Source organism: Chiloscyllium plagiosum, chromosome 3 (assembly GCF_004010195.1).
Source record: "Chiloscyllium plagiosum isolate BGI_BamShark_2017 chromosome 3, ASM401019v2, whole genome shotgun sequence".
In the NCBI taxonomy this organism is placed as follows: domain Eukaryota; kingdom Metazoa; phylum Chordata; class Chondrichthyes; order Orectolobiformes; family Hemiscylliidae; genus Chiloscyllium; species Chiloscyllium plagiosum.
This window is the reverse complement of record NC_057712.1, coordinates 92,449,745-92,467,668: the sequence shown is the minus strand read 5'-3', so window position 1 is coordinate 92,467,668 and position 17,924 is coordinate 92,449,745. Positions and strand designations below refer to the sequence as shown.

The following is a 17,924-nucleotide window of genomic DNA, read 5'->3' as shown; positions in this document are numbered from 1 at the left end:
ATAGATCAAGCACTATGTTTAGTCACTTCAGAATGCACAACTCTGGACTGAAATGCAGTCTTCAGGGGCTAAGATATTGTTTAAGGCAGTGATTGACAAATTTTTAAATACCAATAACAAAAAAACCATGTACAAATAGTGTGGGGGGGAAAAGGAAACAAACTGGATTATTAGTCATGATTGCATTGAATGTTGGAGCAGGCCTACTCCTGTTCCTATCTCTTTCCACTTGGGAGATATCAAAATTCTACATCCACAGCATGTTTTCTTGTAGCATTTTCCTCAACTTAAGTACCACATTGAGGTGAAACAACTGATCACTTACAAAAGGCTAGGTGATCAGAGGGAAGCTTCCATAATTTAACTGAAGCGTGCTTGGAATGCAAGAAAACTCTCAAGGATATACATCATTAGCCTGAGGGGTTGTGGTAGTCCAGGATAGTGGTAGTATTAGCCCATTGCTGAACTAGTCTTCAAGACAGTTTTTTTTGGGAGAACATTGTCAAGTCTATAATTTGAGCTATAGCAAGTTCGAAGCGATAAAATATATTTTAAAAAGACAACTCACAATTATACAGATGTTTTCTAAAAGATGATCTTAGAAATAAGATTATAAATAAGATTCACCCCTTCAGATCTTAAATTTCATGTCCTATATTACGTAGCAGAATAATGACTGAGGGAAAAAAAGCCTTAGTATGGATACTAAGTTTAGAAAAGTGTATTATTGGGCTTAGTCTCAGTTGGTAGGTCCCACTGTTAATAGGAGGATGTTCCATGATTAAATTCTGTTTTGAGTTTTATAAAGGAAAATTAGATCAGTGAGAACAAGCAAATTTTTAAATTACATTACATTATGGAAACAGGCCCTTCGGCCCAACAAGTCCACACCGACCCGCCGAAGCGCAACCCACCCATACCCCTACATTTACCCCTTACCTAACAATACGGGAAATTTAGCATGGCCAATTCACCTGAACTGCACATCTTTGGACTGTGGGAGGAAACCGGAGCACCCGGAGGAAATCCACGCAGACACGGGGAGAACATGTAAACTCCACACGGTAGTCGCCTGAGGCGGGAATTGAACCCGGGTCTTTCTGGCGCTGTGAGGCAGCAGTGCTAACCACTGTGCCACCGTGCCGCCCACAAAGTTACTAAATACTGAAATGGAAGTGAATATATGAGCACTTCAAGTAAGTTTTAAAAACAAAAACCCATTAACGAATACACAAACTACTCTTTTCACTATTTTTCTGAAAAGGTACATCTATAAACCAATTCCTGTCAGAATGGTGTGGAGGCACATTTTCAATTTAGTTTTCTAAAACCAATAGAAGTGCAAACACAGTAGTTACAGAAACTATTATTTTATTGCATTTGTTTGTGCAAGTCATCAACTTGTCTCCAACAAATTTTGAGGAACATCTTTTGGAACTACAAAAGTTGGGTAAGTTGGGAAATGTAGAGAAAGTGGAAAACAAGGGTGCATTTTTCTTTCAAAATCAAGCAGGTTTTTCTGAGTCTTCACTCAAATGCCTTTCGTACGAGAAGCCAGCTTGTTGGCCAAATGTATTCACAAACACAAAATTCATTTAGTTCATTGTTTTGTATTGCAATTAGGCAGAAAAGTAGTACAAAGACCTGAACCACTAAGTATAGACTCTGCAGTAGAAAATAAATCAATTCAGAACATACCACTGGTAAAAGTAAATCAGCAAAAAAAAAAAAATCACACTTGATTAGTGCGGCGATCATCATATTACAACTGAAAACCAATTTAGAATCTAAAAATATTAACTCAAAAGAATTTTTGTACACCCATCTATACAGATTAAAACAAAGCTAAAGAAAATGTAAAGATTTTTCCCCATTTTTAAATAATTTCTATATACATGGATGAATAGACGATACAGAAAAAATGAAAGTGAACAGAATATGCTGCTATACAATGATTACTGAACAAATGCTAAATGGCTTTTTTATACTTGTGGATGGATGAAGATTTTAAAAGCTTAGATCCAGCCTTTCATTTATCACAAAATGTACACCAGCTGGTTTTAAATTAACCTTTTTATATACTTATTTCCTGTAATGATCACCTCTGAATAAAGGACTCCCCCAAAGTATTTTAATCATAATTCTCAGGAGAGAAAAAAAACTGAATTCTAATCATATTTAGTATTGTCTGCAATAATTTTAGTACTCAAGGAGAAAGTGCAAGGTTTTACAGTCATGCTCTGTAGCAGCAAGATCTAAACATTAAATGGAGTTATGAGCTTCATTTGTGCAGTAAATTACCAAGGAGTTAAATTTAAAGACTCAATATCTCGTGCTTGAAAATCACAGAAGGAATGCCATGTCAAACTCCAGGTACAAATCCAGTTTCTTGCTCTGAAACAAGCACAAATTAAGACTCCATAAATCACTTTTAGTTAATCTCATGATCTGATATGGCAATTGAAAACTAGTCATATTTAACTTGTATCACGTAAATTTCAAGTGTCTTCTCATCAGATCATAATACCGTTTGAGACATTTAACTGGCATAACTAATGTGCCTCAGTTTCCTTGTGGTAAACAGCAACTGTTGTGCAACGGGTCCTTTATTAATTATTCACAGATTTGCCATTAGATTCAATTAATTACACACTATTTTTGATATTTTTCTATTAGACCTGGTGTTAATAAAATTCTGAATTGGAGACAATAGAGAAGTATCTAAAATGGCATTTACGAGATTACAGAGAACTTGGCAGAACTCTCCATGCCATATTTAAACAATTGGTTTAAGTATCTAGCTATACGGCCTCATTACCAACTATGTTCAGCGCAACCAGGCTTATTCAAGTAATAGGTTTCTGAAAAGTGAAAGTACTGCGAGTTTTGAAGTACTGCCCTTCACCATCACAAATTTGTCATTCTCATTTGTCATATTATGTAGAAGAATGTCAATTTCCTGAAGGAATATGTTGGAAAAGCAGTTTATATACAATGCATACTAAGCATGATTAACCAGTGATCAGAGTTAACTAGATGTTCAGTTAGCAATGATGAATTCCTCTCTAACCACATCTCAAGTTCATATTTCCATTTTCAAAGTTGCAGCTAGTTTCTAGCTTTTTAAAAATTAGATGCTGGATTGCAAAATGGTGGCACTTCAATCCCTCATGATGTGAAACAAATGGAAATCCAGCTGCTGTGATTGTGCTTACTGAACACCATACTTTGTTATTCCTGCTCAATCTTCTTAAATCACCTCTGGGGGAAATAAAGAACAGAAATAAAATTAGAGTAAGTAGTTACATTTATGAAATAGAAATTCAAAATGTGGAAATCAGATAAGCACAAAAGGCTAAATGGGGACAAAGTATAAATTCAGTGTGCTGGAGCACCCTTCCAGAAAGTATAATTTGAACAAATTGTACATTCAATCCATCTTCTAGGTCTCACAATAGTTTTCTTGCAGCAATTTATTTCTCAACCCTGCAAAAGCACATGCTTAGAGTACCAGAAAGAGAGAGAACAAGATAAACTATTGCCTATTTCCACTGTAAAACCGAACATGCAGGAAAAGGTTCAACTTCTTTGTTTCTCTAGTGACAATCCAGCATTTGGCCTTTATCACCGTTTTGCTAACCAACTATTTCTAAATTTAAAGCTGCACGTTTGACTTCTCGGATGCCAAACCAAAACACTATCACGGATTCAAATCAATGCTAGATAGAAAATATAGATGCGTTTTGAGTGAAAACTGTTTCTAATATCCCAAAACTATGCCCTGTTCATTTATCACTATGTGCTTACTGGAACAACCACTTAAGTCAACATCAACCTGGATTTTTAAATTTTCATCTCATATCTCAGACTCCTTCAGCCTCATAAACCTCCATGAAATTGGCATTTTATACTTCAGTCATTTACAGATACCCGCTTCGCTATTCATTACTATGTCTTCAAGTGCTGGAACTTACTACTTTGCATTCACAACATTATTATTAAAAAACATATTAAACTTATATACACCAACAGAGTTAGCTACATACCTGTTGTTTGATGAGTTTGAATGCTTTCTACTTTGGTCAATAACTCCACAGATCCATTTTCCTCAAATGCAATAATGGGATTCACAGGAATGTCATCTTTACCCTGACAATTATCACTTCTAGTTTCTGTGGCTACTCTAGTAGCTTTTATCTCAAGTGAGAGATCAATAAAATCTTCAAAGTTTTCATTTTGCACAGAAACTCCATTCTCTCTTATGATTTTCTCGGCAGCAGGACTAAAGAATAATGTTTCAAAACAAAACAACAACAACAAAATAAGAGTCAGCCAAGTAAATATTATATAGGTTTGGATACCAAGATTAAGCAATATTTTCGGAAGTAAGCTGTGATTATAACTTTATTAGCAACAATATATTTTAGAGTTTAATCTGCCAAAAAAAAAGCTATTTCCCAAAACTATTTATTCTGTAAGATGAAAAAGTGTCATTGCTGGCTTCCTATTGCCAGTCCATTTTTTACACAAGACTCCAAATTTGAGCAGGGGATTGTTAGAGGTTAGCAAAACATTGCCATGTTAGATGAAGCTCAATTTATATCAATTGTACACCACTCATGGATAAGGAGAATAGACCACACAAACATCATGCTGCAACATAATTCAAACTTTTAAAAAAAGGATCAGCAACAAATGACTTTTACAAATGTAGTGTTACAGATTGCATTGTTCTACTCAGATTTTAACTAGAATTTTACCATAAATGTCTCAACTTAAATTGCTAATCGACATTGGTTACGGATTTGAGGTTTCCCTGTTTTTGGCAAAAAATAGGTTGCCAGGAGTGGCTACAATATTCCAATTATTTAATGTTTCATTAAATTTTTTGCTATAGTATCCTAATCACCAAATATATGCAGAAGAGTGCAGAAAGTAAACCAGAATAAGTAACAGTGGTAAAAAGTCAAAGCTTAAGGCTTTTTATCTGAATGCACGCAGCATTTATAACAAAATAAATGAATTAGCCTTTTATTGTCATGTGCATTCAAGTACGGAAGTACATGAGCAGTCTATGAGAAGACAAACAGCTTATGAAGCCTTGGAGTATCTTTTTTAAACAACACACTGAGGAATCTACAAAAAAACGGACAGATAACCAGGTTTGACCTACAGAGAATGAAACCTGAAAGCAACACCACCCTCAGATTCTATGGACTACCTAAAGTGCACAAACCAAACATCCCACTCAGACCCATAGTATCACTACCAGGGACACCATCACACAAACTGGCCAAAGAACTACAGCAGAAATTGAAACACCTGATCAGTGGATCCAGACACTCTACAGTCAACACAGGAATTCTTGGACATTATCAGAAATATACACATAGACAAGGAAGAAACTATGGTCTCATTCGATGTAACGGCACTGTTCACCTCTATCGACAAAACTCTAGCCAGAGAAACAATAGCCAACCTGCTGGACATACAGAACAGACAACAAGACGGGGAACAGACAACTAAGACTGCATACTCAAACTACTGGACCTGTGCCTCACAACACACTTCACATTCAACAACCAAATATATGAACAAATCAATGGCACACCCATGGGCTCACCCATCTCTGGGCTCATAGCAGAAGCGGTAATGCAAAGGTTAGAACAACAGTCTTACCGCAAATTCAACCCAAACTCTGGGTCAGATATGTGAATGACACCTTTGTAATCATTAAAAACACAGAAATAGAGAACACACACCGGATCATCAACGCCACACTCACAGGAATCCGATTCACTAGAGAGGAAGAAAAGGACAACCAACTCCCATTCCTAGACGTGATGGTACAGAGAACACCGAACGGAAAATTCACCAAAGGTATACAGGAAAGCGCCACACACACAGTCCTAAACTACGAAAGCAACCACCCCAACACACAAAAGAAGTTGCATCAAGACACTGCTCAAAAGGGCCACAACACACTGCAGTACACCAGAACTACAAAAAGAGGAAGAAGAACATCTATACAATGTATTCTCCAAAAACGGATACCCCCGCAATTTCATCAACAGATGCCTAAGGGAATGACAACGGAATGAGGGCATGCCATAACCCAAAGGACTAGCCACACTACCATACATCAAAAACATTTCTGAACTGACAGCTAGACTACTACAAGCACTAGGACTCATAACAGCACACAAACCAACAGCCACTCTCAGACAACAACTCACCAGGACGAAGGACCCGATACCCAGCATGAGCAAAACCAATGTAGATACACAATCCCATGCAAGGACTGCACAAAACACTACATAGGACAAACAGGAAGACAGCTAACGATCCGCATCCATGAACACCAACTAGCCACAGAACGACATGACCAGCTATCCTTAGTAGCCACACACGCAGACGACAAGCAACATGAATTCGACTGGGATAACATTACTATTATAGGACAAGCCAAACAGAGAACAGCCAGGGAATTCCTAGAGGCATGGCACTCATCCACAGATTCAATCAATAAGCACATCAACCTGGATCCAATATACCGGCCACTGCAGCGGACAGCTGGAACTGACAACCGGAAGCGGCAGGTACAAATCAGTATAAATGCTGGAGGAAACATCACAGAAGCGCTTCACAAGAGGCTCCCAAGCACTGAGGATGTCACCTAGACAGGGGACGAAACGTCTGCAACACTAATTCCCAGCTCCCAGCGAACAGAACCACAACGAGCTTCCGAGCTACAAATCTTCTCACAAACCTATCTTTAAAAGCTGGAACAACAAAAGCAGCCTGAATGAGTGCAGCCAAGTTACCATCCATAGAACCAGGGATTTTTAGCTTTTCAGCAGCAGTTGTTGCTGGGGCCTTGAAGAAGCTAAAGCTATGTTTCCCCCTCTCAATTATAGCCAAAAGCTGGGGATTCTCTTCCTGTGCATGCTAGACAAATGTGTTTTCTGAATTTGCCTTTTGCAAAGTGTGTTTATCGGATATCAATACATTGGAACCCAACAGAATAATAAATACAGGAACTATTACAAATTAAGTTTCCAATATTATTCAAGTTCTTCTCTCTGTTGCATTTTAACTATAGTGTTTGAATAAACTATGTTTTGCTCAACATTGAGTAATTTGACCAATCAAATGCAGCACCTGACATTTACCTTTAAAGTAAGAAAAAGGTTAGGGTATGGGCTACCTTCTTAATATATGTTGAGGGGGTCTGGTCTGGTCCATAACATACTCTCAAATCAATTTTGAATCCAGTTGGCAAGGTCTCCCTGAATCCCATGTATTCTAACTTTACTAAATCATCTTACCATGTAGAACCTTGTTAAAGGCTTTACTAAAGTCCATGTAAACAACATGTACTATTCTGCCCTCATCTATCTTCTTGGTCACATCAATGAAGTTTGAAAGGCAAGCTCCCACTCATGAAACCATGCTGATTATCCAGAATCAGTAATTGCCTCTCTCTCAGAATCCCCTCCAATATGAAATATTGACATGAAATATTAGTTTAGTCTCTCTCCCATCTCCAGTGGTTCCATGACCTTGCTGATCCTACCGCATCCAGTGAATGGTAGTAGAAAATTAAACAACTCACTGAGGAGGCGGCGCCAGAAAATCCCCATCTTCAATGATGGAACAGTCCAGCACATCAGTGCAAAAGCTAAGGCTGAAGTGTTCGCAGTAATCTTCAGGTACAGATGACAAGTAGAGACACCAAAATGAAGTCATTTTGTTACAACCATGCAAACTGTTGTTGAGGCCACTCAGTAGTGTATAGCTTTGCACTCCATAGTTAAGGAAGGATATACTAGCACTGGAGACAGTTCAGAAGAGATTCACTAGGCAGACTCCTGTCATGAAAGGGTTGACTTATCAAGAACAGAAACAGTTTAGACTTTTATTCATTGGGCTTTAGAAGGAGGGTGAAACAGACAACTTTCTAATGGTGAGATGTTGAGATTATGCTTCCACAAGTGAAGGTATTTCAAATTAAGGAACATTATCTCCTTATTCTGTAACACTAAAAACTGAGATGTCTGGAATGGTCGATCTTACAGAATTGAGATGTGCGATCACTGACAGTATTTAAAGGAGGTAGATTTTTGAAATATATACAGAAATAGAGGCTACAATGAACTACCATAAAAGCAATGTAGTGGAGTCTCAACTACTCTCTAAACAACTAAGGATGGGCAATCAATCTATCCAAATATGGCCAAAGATGCCAAACCCCATGAATGGATAAAAGAAAAGAACTGAGGGCTGGGGTAGAGTAGCTGTTATCTTGTTAATTGGCAGGCTAGGCTTGAGGGGCCTAATGGCCTATTCCTGTTTTCATGTTGTTAAAATAAGCCCTTTTGAAATGCTGCAAAACTGATAATTCATATCAGAGAGCTGAATTACAAATAAACATGAATATTTCAGCCCCGTAAATGATGTAATAAAGATTTAAAGATAGCAGATGGGACTCTATTTCCAACATAAGATGTGATAGTGGCACAAAAGAAACAAGCTCAAAATAGATCAATAAATGGAGTGGAACTTTGGATGGGGAAGTCTAAATGAAATGCAGATGTCATTTGAATTCTACCAAAAGATCTACACCATTCTACACCAGATCTAACTAACAAAAATCGCTAGCTGTGATCAATTAATAACTTAATTGTTGTTGTATCATGCAGTTGAGAGGATGGCAGGAGGTAAAACAACAAGAGGCATTTCTCCCCCTTGTCTTGAAATTCTATGACTATTACAGGATGCAAGACTAAAATTGATCAAATTACTTTAGTAAGCTTACCTTGTATTCAATAGCATTTGCATTGCACTTGCTAATATTTCTTAATTTATTTTCAACTAATCTAGATTAGCACTCAAGTATCAAAAGAATTGTTAACTAAATTAACACCACTCTTACCATGTTTTATCTATTTGAGAATGGTCTACAAATTCCACCTTATTGTCCACATTTTTAATTACTGTCTCTTGATCCACCATTTCTTCTGGGACTTTTGGCATTGCTTCTGTTAAGTTAGGATTCTGGCTGGATGCTGAAATATAAATACTTATTTCTGCATCTATTTTTTGAAAACACTTGATAAAGTTTAACATTACGTCATTAAATCCATCACATAATATTTATTGGCTCTAACCATACTATAGTTACAGTAACTAACTCTACTATACTATGTAGTGTAGAATTCACAGAATGCCAAGAGAATGTTTGGCCTAAATAGACAGTGCCAGAGTTTATGTTGCAGAATAGCCTTCTCCCTACTTTATCTAATACCGAACATATTACTTTCTCCGTCTGGCTTACTCATAATGCAGTGACGTTTGTTTGTCCAAGCTACTCCTTGCAATTGTAAGCTCTATATTCTAATGACTCTTTGAGGGAAAGAAGTTTCCCATAACTTTTCAATTGGATTTAACAGTAGTTCTTATATTCATGGTCCTTAATTTTGATTTCTCTCACTAACGGAAAAATATAGTCTGCATCTTCCGTTTGGAGGGGAGATCAGTGAAGGTTCACAAAATTGATTCCTGCCAAAAAGGTCTCTCCTCAATGTAGAGTTTTGAGTAGGATGGACTTATCTGCTGAAATTTAAATGAATGACAATTCAGTTCAATTAAACACATTTCTGTGAAGTCCAAAGTTAGTTTGTTGGAGCACAGCAAAGCCAAATGCATAACAAGGTAAGTGGGGAATTTTAAGAATCTCTCAAACACAGATGTAAGTAGTTGATTCTATGGCTAGTTAGAACTGGTTGCTAACTCAACTCACTAAAATTTCTGGTTACCCAGAAGTACTGGCTTATTTGAATGCAGCATGGTTGAGTGCTTACATCTGGTCAGGGAAGGAGGCAGGGAGAGACAGATAGACATGCTGTTTTAGTCTGTCACAAAAAATAAACAGTGGTTCAAGAAAGGGACAGAAGCGTTGATTGAGTAGGTTAGAGTGTATTTTAATATTTTCCTCCCGGCTTTTCTAAACTGGGACAGCATTTTGATGGTGCAGAAGGAAGAAATATTATATAAATTCATGTTAACTAGTTAAACTACATTAAAAAAGCAACTGATAATTTTGAGTAATTTTTTAATTGACACCTAATTACTCAAATGAAACAATAAAAATAGCAGGGCAGGGTTTATTGTATTGCCAGCATATGGAGACTGGTGGACTCCTATGTGATCTATGGTAACCACATATGCAAAGAGTTTCTGCAACAGAGTGACAGTGGAGTGCTGATAATGTCAGTGGGCTAGTAATACAAACACGAACCAATCCTTGGGTTCAAATCCCACTACCACAGCTGACAATCAAACACTAGCTGGTGTGCTGAATTCTCCCTTAGAGACAACACAGTGCCTCACAGCACTACAGATGCATTCAAATTCAGTCCTTATGAACTTGCAGATTCTCTCCACGTCTGCGCGGGTTTCTACCAGTTTCCTATCACAGTGACAAGGGTCAGGTTGGTGGGGCTGAGTCTGGTTGGGATGCTATTCAGAGGGATAGCGCCGACTTGGGTAAAATGGCTTCTTTTCCACACTGTAGGGATTCTATGAATTTAATGACTTTGAGGAACCCACCCTGAGAAATTAAAGTTTCAATGGAGCCAGGAAGGGTCCTTTCAAAAAAGAAATACTAGATGAGACAGAAAACAAAGATCAAGTACTAAAGGAATTGGAGATCAAAGCTTTAATCACTCAGTGGGGAGAAAACAATTCACAGAAATTAGATTTTGGGTCCAAATTGTACAATTTGGGTTTCATGGGTCCTGATCTAAAATAAAAGGAGTGCTAGCTAGACAGACTCCTGAGATACACAGAACTATTTCTGAAGATCTGATACTGGTGGCAAAAGTTACAAATGCAAGTCCACTTGGATAGATACCAGCATCCAACTATTAAATCTATATTTATGCATCACACATGGATGCTTTTCAGGTATAACTGGACATTGGCAACAGGTTTGAGGACTTTCAGATATATTTACTAATTTAAAAGTCACTAAGTCCTACTTCTTGATGATCAGCGAGTATGTAAATGCTTTTTGAATCTGTGCCACGGGTATAGTGCAAGTATGTTATTATGGTATCATTCACCTTTTGATAACTACTAACCTGAAATTTTTAGCCAGTTTCCTACTCATTTGGGTTGCCAGGCTATTAAAGCCTTCAGAATAGATTAAGCATGGTGGCACTTAGTTCGCTCAAATCCAGAAGTTAAAAACCATTCTGTTCTAGACTACAGTCTAAACTCGAAGTGAAGGGCCAAAGTTCAATTGCATAGTTCAATATCCACACAGCTCTGTATTATTATTTAAAAGTTACCTTCATCGAGAGATGCTAATTTATGTACTTCTCCATTTCTCTGCTCGGTTAGACTTACACGATTATCCTTCTGTGAAAGAAAGTGCATATGAATTAATGCTAAAATGGTACATATACCAGGATATTTTGAATAATTCATAAGTTCTGGATACCTTTTCAGAAGTGTCAGATTTTCTTGTTCTTTGCATGATTTGCTCAAGCCTCTAGAAGATACAAATTCAGTCAATATGGAAAGTGAATTACCAAATGTATTAAATTCCAACATTTTGCTCATGATAAGCACTAAGCAAAATCAACATTTTGCACAACGGACACCACAAAAAATTACCGCCCAGAAAGCCTCACTATTCAGCAATCACTGAATATTTTCTGGAAGTATCTATTGACCCTTTTTAAAAATTCCCTTTCCTTATATAAATAGTTATGTAAATAGTTGCTTGATACTTCAGAACTTAAACATTGCGGGGAACAAAAAAGGCAACTACTTTTGTTCTAAGAATCACAATTGTCACAGCACAGAAGGGTAGCCATTTGGCTTATCATGCTCGCAATGGTTCTATTACACAGTGCTAATCTCCTGCCTTTCCTCCATATTCCTTTACACTCTTTCTAGCCAAATAATCATCCAATGCCCTCTTGAATGACGCAAAGATGACAAGGCCTTTGAGATTTAAACTCACGTTAAACCCTTGTTTAAAAGGCCAGTGCTCTAATCCCTGAGCTATGGAACCACATAAAAGAACTTAGATAAAAGAAACGAAACTTGGGAAGGGGATTAGAGGGGGAGAACCACAATTTATATAACATGAGAAGAGCTTGCAGATTGGCTGAAGCCTCACTGGTATGCAACAGAAAGCGCTGACTATCATCCTTAGGTAGTTGTAAAAACTCAGACAATGCAGGCAGATCCTGATTCCCAATGGTAAAACCCTGGCCAATGTAGTAAAGATAGGTGGTTGCCATGATCCTGTGCTCAGTGAAAAAGATGCAAAGTATAGACAAACTCCTTTTTCTTACATGGGACAGGGTCCTGCATATAGATTGTAGCATGCACCTGCATTATATGGAGACCCCAAATGATAATCTTAAAGTAGCTTCTGGTGTAATTTTTGACAGTCAGGATTATTTAATAAATGTTGCCTAATATCATAACATCTAAAGTTGGACATAGTGTTCTGAGGCTTGCAAGCATGGGCTGCTTGAACAAAAGTATCAGGATACCCACTGGAATAAAATCAAAAATTTGTTACATAATACAATTTGCCAGCAGTGGGAATCTATGACCTATATAGTTGGCATCTCACTGGCACAGCTCATGTTATATTGCCCATTTGGGTAATAGACACACTTGCGCTAACTTTGTTTTTTCTGCATGGCCCTCCAAGATCAGTTTGCAGGAATGACTTCTAATATTAGAAGACAGTGCAGGGATAACATCAGCAACATTCTGTTAGTGGAGAAAATATAGGTTCTTGTGTTATCTGTGAAGTAGACATGTGAGATCCAGCTTCACCTTTAAAATGTTTGAGACATCTACTCTTTTTCAAGTTAATCTGAGGTAGAGTGGACATTGTTCAGGGGCAAACATGATGGGCATACCCCCTTTCACGAATTTACATGATAGCTGTCCTGATCATTGCGCACAGGTTATCATGCAGGTGCTTTCTTTCCAAGTTTGGTTTCTTGGTGTCAGTCCTGATAAATGGTTATCCAATATCCATTACTGATTCAACCACCAGTGGAAGTAATCCTTTTAGTTTCTCAGAAAATTCAAGCTTTTTGAAATCATTGTTTTAAACCTTGCCTTTCCTCGCAAAAATACTCTCCATTATTCAACATGTTGTCTTAAAAACATCTAATTTCAAACAGAATTTAATACATCAATATTGCTTCAACAGCTCTATCACCTTTTAAAGAATGGCCAGAAAAGCACTATTTTAGCCAATGTTTGAATAAATTAAATGCCCAAATGTATAAAATCTAGAATTCTTTTTTATGGCCTTACCTAATTGATACTCCACCTTGATTGGGATTAAAAAGCTAACCAATATTATGCAGGGCCTTCACCCCTACGCTCTGGATATCTCCCAGAAATAGAGAAATCTGCCTGAGCACACTGAATATGCTGCACTTAGTACAACTGCTGTCATTTCAAGGAAACTGGATGTAACAAAACACTCCTCCCCTGCACACCATTATGTACAATTATTACTAAAAATATATTGAAATATACACAATGGCTCCATCTACACATCTAGAAAGCTAAGAATGTTCAAAAGTCTGCAATCCTTTTTACTGTACCTGACCTTGAAAATACAGTATTTGACATTTCTGGAAACTGAACCACATCTCACAGTCAGCTACTCAACAAAACTTTCTATATATTCCTGCAATTATCCAATTATACACACCATTCAATAGAGGGGGAAAAAGTGAGGCATCTGTGCAATATTTTATCATATTGTCAATCATTACTCATCTACCACTTCACAAACATTCCCCCCCCCAGAGTGCCAAATTTTGAAACACTAAAATGGAGATGACACCAGATGCTAACTGAAACAACACAGCAGGATAGTAACAGCTAATATTTGATCATTAAAGCTCATACATTAAAGATAAACATATATCATACATATATGCGTAGAACAATTAGCTCTGGAACTTGCTACACAAGGGTACCTTCATAGTGTAAGCCCTCCACCAACTCTCCAAGTGCAGCATGACCAGTCTTCCCAGCATGCTGATCTTCCAATCAGGTTCATGTGATGTTGTCACACGTGGGGTAATTTGAAGGTACTCTCCCCTCCCAAGTAAGTACAGGCAGAGACAAGACAAAAGCAGGTCTTGCTCATGGGAGGAACCTATATTGCCTGTGCTCATTCTCTCCCCTCCTTGTGATCGAGGGCTAAAACAAAAGAATTGGCCTAGCAATCATGGTTTGGGAATCCATGAACTAGTCCATACAAAATTGATGACATTTCTTGTTACGCACACAGTCTTGTACACAGAACAAAGCCATATCATTCTAAATGGGATCCATAGTTTACCCAAGTTAGGTTATTCCAGCCAGGGAGAGAATGAATTTTCTTCACCAATGCAAGTGACAGGAGGGGAAAACAAAAACAAAAAACACTATTAAATTAGGGCTACTTGAGTAACTCTTGTTGTAAACCATGTGAACGGATATTAGGTACGACCATTCAAATTCTTGTTGGTATTCCTCTTTAGGTTAAAGAAAACTGGCCATTTCTTTAAGTCAAGGGGTGACCAGCAAATGCACTAAAACCCATCATCGTGACAGAACATTCAAGGCAACATAGAAGTGAGCAAAAAAGACATTCCCTAAAACGGGCACATTACCTTTTTCCTTTCCATTCGTTCTTGTTCTTCTTTTTGAAAGTGTTTTTCACGTTCTATTCGCAACCTCTCAGCTTCTTCTCTGGCACGAGCATCATCTTCTTTCTGAAAACATTGTAATGAACCAGATTTATCACTTGAACAACCACAATCAGCAAACTCAGTGCTGTAAACTCTCAGCTTGTCCACAAGAACCAACAAAAGTAACGCACAAGATGTAAAACAAAAAGACAACAATGTTAGGAATGATTAAATGAGCTAATTAAACACAATTGTACAAAACAGTCTAAGTCAACCAGTAACAATAAGTGCTCTTTCAACGATCCAAACAGACATGGAAACTAGGCACGTGAACTTTATTATGTCCATTTGATTTCCAGTTTAACACCAAATTAAAGCCCTGATTTTTGCTCCAGATGAAACCATGAAGATTGGAAGTGCTGTCTCTAAACTCGTCTTTTGTGATTTTCACAGGGGTGAGTTTGGGGACAGCACAGGCTTCCTGGTTAATGGAGACAGCTGATCATTTAAACATCAGCTATTTAAATCCCATTACCAATGGTCACGAAAGTATCAGATCAAACCAATGTCCTTCAGGAGATGAAATCTGCTGTCACTACCTGTTTTGGCCTGCATGTGCCTGACTCCACATCCACAGAAATGTGGTTAACTCAAATTTCAAGACTGAGGCCCCAAGCTTTATTGAAAATTTATCAGAATCTTTCATGTAACTAGTAGGAGAAGGGGGAAACCAGTAAATGTATTATACAGTACTTGGATTACCAATAAAAACTTATTTGATAAGGTAGCATAAGACTATCTAATAAGTCTAGAGCACAAGATGTTGAGAGTAGTATGTCTGGATGGACAGAGGATTTATAACTCAGAAGTCAAAGTTGGGCTAAGGGGGAATATTTCAAGGGTGGAAATTATAACTAGTGGTATGCCACGGGGATCAGTGCTGGAAAAATAATTATTTATAATGTATGCTATGACTTGGATGAGAGAAGTGAACATATTGTAGCCAATGTGCAGATGACAATGTGCAGAGGAAAGTGGTGAGGATGACGGTCTACAGTGATATAATTTGGAAATGCCGGTGTTGGACTGGGGTGTACAAAGTTAAAAATCACAACACCAGGTTATAGTTCAACAGGTTTAATTGGAAGCACACTAGCTTTCGGAGCGACGCTCCTTCACCTGATGAAGGAGCGTCGCTCCGAAAGCTAATGTGCTTCCAATTAAACCTGTTGGACTATAACCTGGTGTTGTGTGATTTTTAACTTTGTATAGTGATATAGATGGTTTAGCGAATATAATGCGGGGAAAACATGAGTTTATGCAATTTGGCAGAAGGGATGGTGTGAATATTATTTAAATGAAGAAAGCCAGCAGAAAGCTACAACACTGAGGAATGGGGTTGGGAGAGGTTTCCTCATGCGTGAATTACAGAAAGCTGGCATACAACTTCAGTCAGTAATATAGAAGGCAAATTGGAAGGTGGTCCTTTACTTCAAAAGGAATGGAGTATAAAAGTAAGGATATTTTGATAAAACTATACAAGTCACTAGTTAGACCATACCTAGATATATAAAAGTACTTTGGGAATGGAAGGCAGTACAGAGAAGGTTCACTAGGTTGATCTGAACATTGTGAAACTCTCCTCATAACAAAATCCCTCAATGTTGTATCTGAATTTATGGAATTTAGCACAAGGAGAGGAACTTTATTGAAACATATAAATGGGTTTAGGGGGCTTGACAGGTTGTTCCCCCTTGCAGGAGAGTACAGAACCAGAGGGCATTATCGTGGAGGAAGGGGTCACTCAATTAAGACAGGTGACAAGGAATTTCTTCACAGAGGAGTGTTTCTCAGGAATTTTTTTTTTTAAAAACTGTAAACTGTGGAGGCTGGGTCGATAAGTACATTACATGTGAGACTGACACAATATAACCAGGTTCATGTGGAAAATCCTCCCTTGGTTTTACTATGAACATAGGTATCCTTATTTAACTTATACAGTCTAACTCTTACACTGGTATACAACTGTTTACTGAAACATATGCAGGGATTGCCAACCCTAAAGTAGCTGGAATAAAATTCTGCTGAATACAAGAAATTCATCACTTTTACACACCCTTAGTTATGACTGCACATTCTGTAATTCAAATTCCAACCTTCTTAATAATTAACCATACAACAAACCAACAGACAAAGTCCTAGGTATGTATCTTCATGTAGGCCCTATCTTGCCTATTCTGACTATCCTAGTATTGTTTGCTTCAACCCTATTGGTTTTCAAGGCCTTCCTGTATATTCTGCTGACCTCCGTCTTAGGATGTATAAGGGTTTTTGGAGAATTCTAAGCTCATAGTTTTACTGTGAACACAGAAATCCCTAGTTAACTCTTTCCAATCTAATTGACTCAAGGCTGAATGGCCTACTTTTGTAGAAATATAAGCAATATTGCATGACTAAATCTCAGTTGACTAGCGGTCTTTTGCAGTGGTTTGCCAACTCGTGATTATAGTATCAAACTATACCAAATATGTATGAAATATGCTCTAGGAAATAGTTGTCCACAATTTTCATGACAGCTCTACAGCAATTACCTGCATGCCATTGAATAATGGGAATGGCTACTAGAAGCCATCAAGGTAATGGCGGCCTTGAAACATTTTCTCTACAGGGTTGCTCCGAGCAACAGAAGAAAAAAATTTCTAAAATTTTCTCACTCAAAGCATAGCTGCATCATACTAGCCACAGATACCTAGCCTGCCTCAGATTCTCAATTATGTCTGTAAGGGAAACAGGCAATGCCATAAGACAACTCTATGCACCTACTATGCGGAAAGTCAGGAGGCATGGGGTAGAGGGAAATTTGGCCAGTTGAATAGAAAACTGGCTAACTGGTCGAAGTCAGAGAGTGGTGGTAGATGGTAAATATTCAGCCTGGAGCCCAGTTACAAGTGGAGTTCCGCAGGGATCAGTTCTGGGTCCTCTGCTGTTCGTAACCTTTATTAATGACTTGGATGAGGGAGCCGAGGGGTGGGTCAGTAAATTTGCAGATGAAATGAAGATTGGTGGAGTTTTGGATAGTGAGGAGGGCTCTTGTCAGCTGCAAAGGGACTTGGATATGATGCAGAGCTGGGCTGAAGAGTGGCAGATGGAGTTCAACCCTGCCAAATGTGAGGTTGTCCATTTTGGAAG

At 38.0% G+C, this 17,924-nt stretch overlaps 1 protein-coding gene across 6 annotated transcripts in view; it reads right to left on the bottom strand.

Annotated features, from left to right (window-relative positions):
• Window positions 1-1,354: 1,354 nt before the first annotated feature.
• LOC122547353 (ensconsin-like) overlaps window positions 1,355-17,924 on the bottom strand; it is a 146,357-nt gene continuing 129,787 nt past the window's right edge. For all 6 annotated transcript variants that reach the window (XM_043685998.1, XM_043686012.1, XM_043685988.1 and 3 more), the window contains 6 exons: window positions 14,718-14,819; window positions 11,507-11,557; window positions 11,355-11,424; window positions 8,936-9,068; window positions 4,047-4,282; window positions 1,355-3,261 (listed from right to left, as the gene is read on the bottom strand). In XM_043685998.1, the coding sequence (XP_043541933.1) occupies window positions 3,251-3,261; window positions 4,047-4,282; window positions 8,936-9,068; window positions 11,355-11,424; window positions 11,507-11,557; window positions 14,718-14,819 (603 nt within the window). In that variant the 3' untranslated portion in view covers window positions 1,355-3,250. The remainder of the gene's footprint in view (window positions 3,262-4,046; window positions 4,283-8,935; window positions 9,069-11,354; window positions 11,425-11,506; window positions 11,558-14,717; window positions 14,820-17,924) is intronic.